Here is an 8,277-nt window from a genome sequence, read left to right as displayed (position 1 = left end):
CTCTTGTAGACTAGGCTGGTCTCGAACTCACAGAGATCCGCCTGCCTCTGCCTCCCGAGTGCTGGGATTAAAGGCGTGCGCCACCACCGCCTGGCAGTGGCATAACTTTTTGAGAAGACTTCTGTTTTTTAGATTTATTTATTTATTGTGTATACAATATTCTGCTTACATGCATGCCTGCACACCAGAAGAGGGCACCAGATTTCATTACAGATGGTTGTGAGCCACTATGTGGTTGCTGGGAATTGAACTCAGGACCTCTGGAAGAGCATCCATTGTTCTTAACCTCTGAGCCATCTCTCCAGATATCAAGGTAGGCTAGCATGGACCAGCTGCTATCACAGATTTGTTCAACACCTAAATAATACATACAGACAAAAGGAAACATGGAGAAGATAGCAAAAGAGATTTTCTTCTTAAAGTATATTCCAGATTTATCATTTCAGAGTGGTACATACGTGAGACATTGTTGACTCTGATGGATGCCGGGAGCTGTTTTCAGAACACCAGCATCATCATTCCATTTGGCTGAGTAACTTGGTATGCAAATGGAACCTTAAATGTTCATCTTATGTTGAAGTTTTTGTACCTATGCCCTGAAACTTCATAAAGAATGTTTTGCGTGGCTGGAGAGGGGTGTCAGTGGCTAAAAGTGTGTGTTGCTCCTGCAGAAGCCTTGTTTGAGCCTCAGCACCACACAGGTGGCCCACAGCCCCCTACAACTCCAGCTTGAGGGGTCTGACATCTCTAGCCTCCGGGGGCGTCTACACAGATGCACACGTGGATAATTAAAAAGAAAAATAAGCCTTTGGCAAAAGAAAGAAAATGTTTTCAAGGTCTGATTCATCTGACATTGATTATTTGGCTTTGAATATGGAAGACGAAGCATTTTGTACCCCAAATATTTTACCTTAAGTTAGGATATGCCTTACCTTTTTTAATGAATAAATAACAGTTTTTTATGGCTTACTCTTATAGTAATTTTACACTGTACAGTGTCCCTTCATTTCTGGTGTGATCTTTGTTTGTTTACTGCAGTGCTTGAGATCGAACCCAGGCCTTTGCTAATGCTAGGAGATGTGTACCACTGAGCTGAAGCTCTGGCCCTCGCTCCATCCCTCTTTTCCTCCCTCCCCCCCTCCTTCCCTTCATTTCTTTTTTCTATCCTTCCCTCTTTCTTTCTTTCTGTCTCTCTTTCTTTGAAGCCAGGACCTCAGGTAGCCCAGGTCTGCTGAGACTAATCTTGAACGTCTGGTCCTTCCGTTTCCTGCTGGGATTAAACCTGTGTCCTGCTACCATAACTAGCTTTGTATTTTATTTTTACGAGGATTGAACCATATAGCCTATCTGAATGCACTGATACACAACTGACCTTAGGAACTGTGCTCTTCTTCCCCAAATCACTTAAAAATGCTTTGGTCTGTGGGTCAGCTCTGTTTCTATTAGAGCAAACTGCAGGTGATCTGGCCTGTGAGGCTTGATCAAAAGGACCATGTCAGGGACACCCTAGTCATGCCTGCCCCATCTCTTCTCATAGGGTCCAAACTTCAGGAACAGAAGAGGCAGGGAGGAACCAGGAATGGCCAGGCCTTCATTGCCCTTCATTAATCTAGGATTGGTTTCAACCTTAAAGACTGTACAGGCCTGGGGCCACCCAGCAACACAAACAGTACTTGCCAGCAGTCCGGCTCACTAAGAACAAAAAGGATCAGAATGTGAGCAATGTCTGGATGGTTCCCAAATCCATACACATTTTAATTGATGTCTGCCATGTCTTGATGAAGCAGCTGTGTTCTAGACAGTGTTTTAGGTTCCTGGATCTGTGATGAATGCAGAACACGTCAGGGATTGGAATTACTGCTGGTTTTCATTTCAGAACTGTAGTTGTGCCCTCCTGTGCAGGTTGGCTCTGCGGAACCCTTTGTGTCGATTCCACCAAGAAGTGGAGACTTTTAGACATCGGGCCATCTCTGACACCTGGCTGACCGTGAACCGCATGGAGCAGTGCCGGATTGAATATAGAGGGGCCTTGTTGTGGATGAAGGATGTGTCTCAGGAACTTGACCCAGACCTCTACAAGCAAATGGAGAAGTTCAGGAAGGTAGGACGTTCTCTGAAGGTTGTCAAAAGGGGCACCTGCTAGAAGGCAACCAGGTGTGATTTGAATCCCTCTGGTGAGGAAGACATAACTCAAACACACCAAGGATGCAATTAATCATTGCTGGCATTTTTTTAATGTGACAGAATACCAATTAATGTGATATATAATTCTCTAAGGAGAAGGGAAGAGACAGCTGGAAATTGCTGGGATTTAGTTGCTGGTTTTAATTGAAGTCAGATTTTCATATAATGCGCACTTTTTATAAGGTTGTCACATGTAAATGCCTCCTCATGCATAACTGAAAATCCAGGATAGCTCAAACAGATCTAGAAGGTGAGAACAGACTGTTTGGCAAGTCTTTTTAATTGCTAATTCATGTTGAAGTATGTAAAAATAAAAACAATCCTTTTGTGATCTCTCCAGAGACACCGAGGTCTAGTTGTATGATTTGCGAGAATGCCCTAGCCTTCCCTGCTATCGACCTCTTCAGAAATTTCTCTGAGGAAAAATAAGAGCTGAAGAGATGAATATTCCCTTAAATTCCCCTGGAATAACTGATGAGCAACCGAGGGATAATCTTTAGTTCCTTTTTCTAAAACCCACATTGTGTTAGGTGCATAGCCATTTGGAGCCTTTTGTCACACAGGAACGCATCCTACCACTGGGTGGCAGTCGAACACTAGTATTTAATGAGCGTGTGGCATGATTTATGTTGTATACAATGTTGGTAGTTCTTTGTCTGGGCGACTGGGTGTGCTTTAGGGTGTAAAAGAAAAAAAAAATCTGCCAAATGTTACGCTTGGCATAATATTATGTCAACTCCTTAGTCATTTAAACCGATCCATTGGTAATGAGAAATATTGCTCAAAAGGCTTAGATTCCTATTTAGGGACATCACTTTGGAACTACGCGTCTGGAACCCTGGCTGGTTACCATGTTGAATCTTAAGAAGTGTGGGAATGGAGAGTTGGGAAGAGCTTCAAGTGCTCGCGCAGTGGTCCCCACGTCTTGCCCTAGATCTTAGATGACAAATTCTTTTCAAAGTTAAACTTTCTCTCGGTTTGCAATCCAGACTCCCTGCCTGTGGTGGGAGCCAGCATCATTTCTCTCTGGTCTTTTGCATGTCAGCATCTGCCTTGTCAATAGGCGGGCCAATGTCCCAGGCACGGTGGACCGTAACTCTTTCATCAGTGTGGTAGATGTCGTAGAAGGCATTCATCTTCTGAAAGAGGAAAATCAGGCTTATGGTAGTAAATAATTAAATGTTTATGGTTTGGCAAGGAGATGCCGGTGAGCCCAGACTGGTCTGCAAGGTTGCTGCTGACTTTGAAATTAGGCCAGTCCTTTCTTTTGTCATTTGTATTTTGTATGGGGATTGAGGAGAATGGGGTGGAATGGGTAGAGAAAAAGAATGAGCGAAAACCAAAGCTGCCTCCAGGGCACACTGCCTACACTGTTTGATTTAGTGTCACCTTAATGCTTGCTGTTAGCGACACACACTTTTTCTTTTGAGGATGAGAAGGGTAACAACCATGGTAGGTAACTCACCTAAGGTACAGACAAGGAAATAGAAGCCCAAACCCTCGAAAATATATACCGTTTGCCCACTCAGAGACAAAGAAAAGAAAGTCAACCGATATAATTGAAAGGGCAAAGGCACTTTCATAGCGACACCTTGCCTGTGACCCGTCCACTCAGGGAACAGTTCTGGGGTGCCTCCAGCGTGACAGATAATGCAAGTAAACAGTTCCTGGGGAAGGCAGGAGACAGTTATGTGGATTTGTGTTTATTTGGTTTGTTTGGTAGGGGTGGTTGCTAGCTGTGGGATGGTGAAACACAGACCAAGTCCTTCGTCATTTGGTTTGAACATTGAAACATTTCCCATCGTCTAATGCCATCAATCTTGATTCTGGAAAATATGGGTGGTTTGGGTTTTTTGGGTTTTTTAATCCTTTGCCTTGCAGTAGTTGCTGAAGCTGTGCCTGCCTCCTTAATCCTCTGTGGGCTGGATTCAATTTGATAGCTGGATGTGGTGGACTTGCATTGGGAAAAAAAGAGTATTTTTTGAGAAAGACTATCTTCAAAAGTGTATTTAATTAGACTGCACGCTCCATGAGGACAGGGGAACACTTGGTTCTCTCTGGAGCCTAACCCCTGGGTCATCGCCCGGCCCTGGTTAGCGCTTATATGTCGAGGGGCCGGATTCTAAGCAGAGTCCGAGGTGCCAGAGTCACCTCTCCTCAGATCACTCAGCATTCCCGCTCGTGCAGGTGACCGCCGGTGCTTTGGAAATTGATAGATGTGATTGATGGTTCAGGTGAGAAGCAGGAGCACCGAGGTGTGGCTTGCTGCTAACTCTCTAGCGTGTCAGGTTCTCTGTTCTGCGCAATGTATTTATAACTCACTATACGTAAGCTTAAGAGTCTTGGTCCCAGTGGGAGTCCGCCTTAAACAGAGTGTCTGTTTGTCTCTCAGGAGTGTGCTACTGGATGTGCTACAAAGACCTTTGGGACAGTGACCCAGCTGGGCTCGAGGTGTGACCTCAAGGGTCCTCTCTCTCAGTGTCATCTCTTCCCCACGTTTCAGCCGGTAAAGCCTGGACTTGAAGTTTGGCTGAATTCATATGTTCTGGAGGAGGAAACGTTGTGATTTTTTTACCTCAAGGTTATGGCCCCCTAGGTGGAACTTTTTAGAATGCATTGATTCATTTATGATGGCTTATTCAACAAATGATACTAAAGCCCTGTTACATGGCAGTTAGCACAGAAGACAGCATAGCAGTAAGTCCTGTCTCATGCAGTCAGCTGAGCATAAAAGAAGTACATCCAAAGCAGTTTACCAAGTGGTCGTCTGAGGTTGTTTTCGTCAGAGTGTATTCTCATAGAAACATTAAAAACCCAAGACAAATAGGAGGGATCTAGGTGGGGGGAGTGGGAGACAGCGGAGCAGAGTTTCTAACTGAAGGGTCAACTTGGACAAAGGTCCAAGGTAGAAGCAACATAGCATCTGGATCCAGGGCCCACGAGAGGTTATTTGTAGAGACAGAGGTACCTACGCAATGGGGCAGCAGAGGGAAGCAGGCTAGAAAAGAAGGGGCATCTCTAAGGAGTGGCTGGAAGAGTGTTGAGAGGGGTTGGGCGTAGCAAGCTTTGTGATCCCACCAGCTCAGGCAGATTTCATGCTAGAACAGGGGGTATAAGAGTACAAACCAGAAGAAACATGGTATGACTGGGTCTCAGAGGGATGGAGGCCAGGGAGAAACACACTGTTCTGACCTCTGGCAGACTCAGCAGAGCGTCGCTCTAATTACAAAGCTGTTTATTATTTTTAGAAATAAGCAGAATAAACATAAATAGATGTCAAATTGGAAGTGAATTGTCACCTCCGGCCAAGACTTTCTCTCTTTTTCCAGCATTTCCCAAATGTCAGGAAACTTTTCAAATAGCGCAGTCATAGTGAGGGAGACAGGCATGATGAATGAAAATTTTTAAATTAAACAAAGCAAATGATCTGGCACCCTTTGCAGCACAGAGGCTGCGGACAGCTCTCCACATCAGCATTAGGAGTCTTTAGTAAGTGTTTGCGTGGGGAGCTAAAGAGAAGAAATCTTGATCCTAGCCTTCTGGAAGAACCCTGCTAGTCATCTGCTCCTTGTCAAAATGGTTGGGAGGAAGGAGATACCTGGAGAGGGAGGCCCCTGGAGCCCAGCTGCAGGCTCCAGTGTAGGACTGAGGGGTGGATTTCATGGGCGGGGCTGGTTGTCTGTGTGCAGTCGGAGGCTCCTCCGGACAGCATGATTCACCCTGGTACCACGAGGTATTTTATGAGCAAAGTTAATGTGTGATATATGTGCCCTTTGAAGGCCGAATAAAAGGGTATAATTTAAAAATGGAAGTCAGCTTCTCAGAGTAGATTACATCAGCTGAAGTTGGGAGCCCCAGCAGAACCTCTGAAGCCTGTGCCCTTGAGAGCTCCTGTGGTCAATTAAGTGCCTTGTTTTTCTTGAAAGTCAGAAATGGGATGGAGGGTAATTATTCTAAATGGAATAAAAGCTGTGCTGGGTGTAAGACACTAGCTCTGAAGCCTCTAAAGAGATAGTATGGAAATGTAGCCGTGGCATTTGTAGGACTCTGCCTTTAAAGACAAGGGCATGGGAACCAGGGTTATAAGCAGAGCTATTTACTAAATAGTTTAATGAAATCCTGCAGCATTTGTCTAGTGTTTGATCACAGTAATTCGAAAGGATGTCTAAAAGGCATTCTAGGAACTCTAAGTGATATACGCCGGGATTCATAGGCCTGTCTGCCTCCGTTAGAAACACCATTAGGTTGTAGGGCCCTGTTGATCCTAATCATATCATCAAACAACACAGTACAGTACGGCTTATTAACAAACATTGGCAATTTAACTAGGGAGAGCCATCGGTCAGTGATGACCTTGTGTCCTAGTGGTGAAGGCTTGAGTCGAAGAGTTTGATCAACGACTAATAAAGAACGATATTGATAAGAGATTTTTTTTTCTCCTGTGAACAAAGACTTGAGTTAATTAATTTGACAGTTTTATTAATTACTGCTGAAATCATTGGTTCTTGTCAGAGGTCAGGCTCTTTTAGCAATTGAGAGCAGTTCCCAGGGGAGTCGAAGCCTCTTAGTATTACAGGATTGCCACCCCCTCCCTGCCCTGTGCTAGAGACCTTCAGTTTACACCTTGCATTGCTGCTCTCTGGATTAAACTGGTTCCTGCTTCAATTCAATGCCTGACTGGGTCTGGGACCAACAATCTGAGTTGAGCGAATAGATAATATTTTGTTTGATCTGTACCGTGGGACAATGTTAAGTATCTAAGTAGAATTTAACCCTCCTAGGCTTTTCTTAGTTCTGGTATAAAAAGAGGAAGGGAAACTGGCTCCATTGTCTCTTCTGGCTTTGCTCATTCTAGAATTCTGTATATGGGTGGAGCCCTTTTATGAGGTGAGGTGAAAATTCCTTTTATAAAGTTAATACTCTTTCAAATGTATCTGTTTCATAGCTGTTGCTGTTTATTGGCTGGTTTTCCGTATGTGCCTGTGTTTGTTTGGCTTTGGATGTTTAACTGGAGCACTTGTTATTTGTGGTCCTTAAGCATTTTGCATCATGCTGCCAAAATGCCATAGGAAAAGCCTGCCATTTTCACATGGCACAACTTGGAAGGGAACTAATAATTATAGCCTTGCTTGCAACTCTGGCTCTCATGAGATGAGGCCTTGGGGCCTTTGCGTGTCTTTATTGATTTTTCTCCGGCAGAACTTGGTAAATACCAAAAATCTGCTTGAGGGCTGCACTAAGACTGTTTGGACTAACGCCCGAAGAGATAACTCTGGCAGAGCTGGTAGCTGCACCACAGCTGTTTCTCCTGACTAAATATTGGGGATAGGGGATGGATGGAGGGTGGAGCCTCTGTCGGAGTCAAGCTCCTGTTCCCAGCACTGCTTGCACCATGTGCAGACACTTGGGTCTAAGTCTGATTTTGCATCTACTCAGTGCAATCACCAGGCTTCCTCCCTCTGTAACACTGTTTTCCTCTAAGTCCTAAGGCTGTGGACACTCGTCCGTGAAGACTAGAGCCACAGGGAGGAGCAGCCACTCACTTTGTAGTGTTTGCCTTGCACCTCAAGGACAGTCTCATCCTGTTGAGTCCCGATCACCTCTGTTGCTGAGGCTTTTAATCTTAGATGCTGGAAAAAAAAAATCACAAGATCTCTCTTCTAATTCTTGGCCATCGGAGTCTTTGGTGTTTATAAACTGAGAAAACTCATCACGTACAGATAGTGTTTCTTCTGCAAGGGTCAGCAACCTGTGACCACAGCCCAGCCACCTTCCTACGGTTGAGGTAACACTGGGAGCAGCTGTTGGTGACACATACCTTTGCTCCGTGTGGTCCTCACTGTCTACAGCTGATTTCCAATGCCATGGCAGAGTGGAGTAACCACAACATGGGCGGGAGGCCTGCGAAGCCAGCACTGCGTCCGTGCCCCCCACCCCCCACCCCCACACCCCCGCAACTGCTGACAGATGTGTTACAGCCATGGTGGGCACAGGCCGAGATTAAGAACTTGATTATGTTAACTTTTTTTTTTCTTATTTATTTAACTTTTTATTAAGAAAGAAAAAAAATTTTCCGCCTCCTCCCAGCCTCCC

General features: G+C 44.9%; 1 protein-coding gene across 4 annotated transcripts in view; it reads left to right on the top strand.

Moving 5' to 3' along the window:
* The window catches only part of Ica1 (islet cell autoantigen 1), a 144,828-nt gene that overhangs the window by 40,117 nt on the left and 96,434 nt on the right, over window positions 1-8,277 (top strand). For all 4 annotated transcript variants that reach the window (XM_026787529.1, XM_026787527.1, XM_026787528.1 and 1 more), the window contains exon 6: window positions 1,903-2,101. In XM_026787529.1, coding sequence (XP_026643330.1) covers window positions 1,903-2,101 — 199 coding nt within the window. The remainder of the gene's footprint in view (window positions 1-1,902; window positions 2,102-8,277) is intronic.

The sequence above is a fragment of the Microtus ochrogaster genome, linkage group LG10 (assembly GCF_000317375.1).
Source record: "Microtus ochrogaster isolate Prairie Vole_2 linkage group LG10, MicOch1.0, whole genome shotgun sequence".
Taxonomy (NCBI): Eukaryota; Metazoa; Chordata; class Mammalia; order Rodentia; family Cricetidae; genus Microtus; species Microtus ochrogaster.
This window is presented reverse-complemented; position numbering and strand designations above follow the sequence as displayed.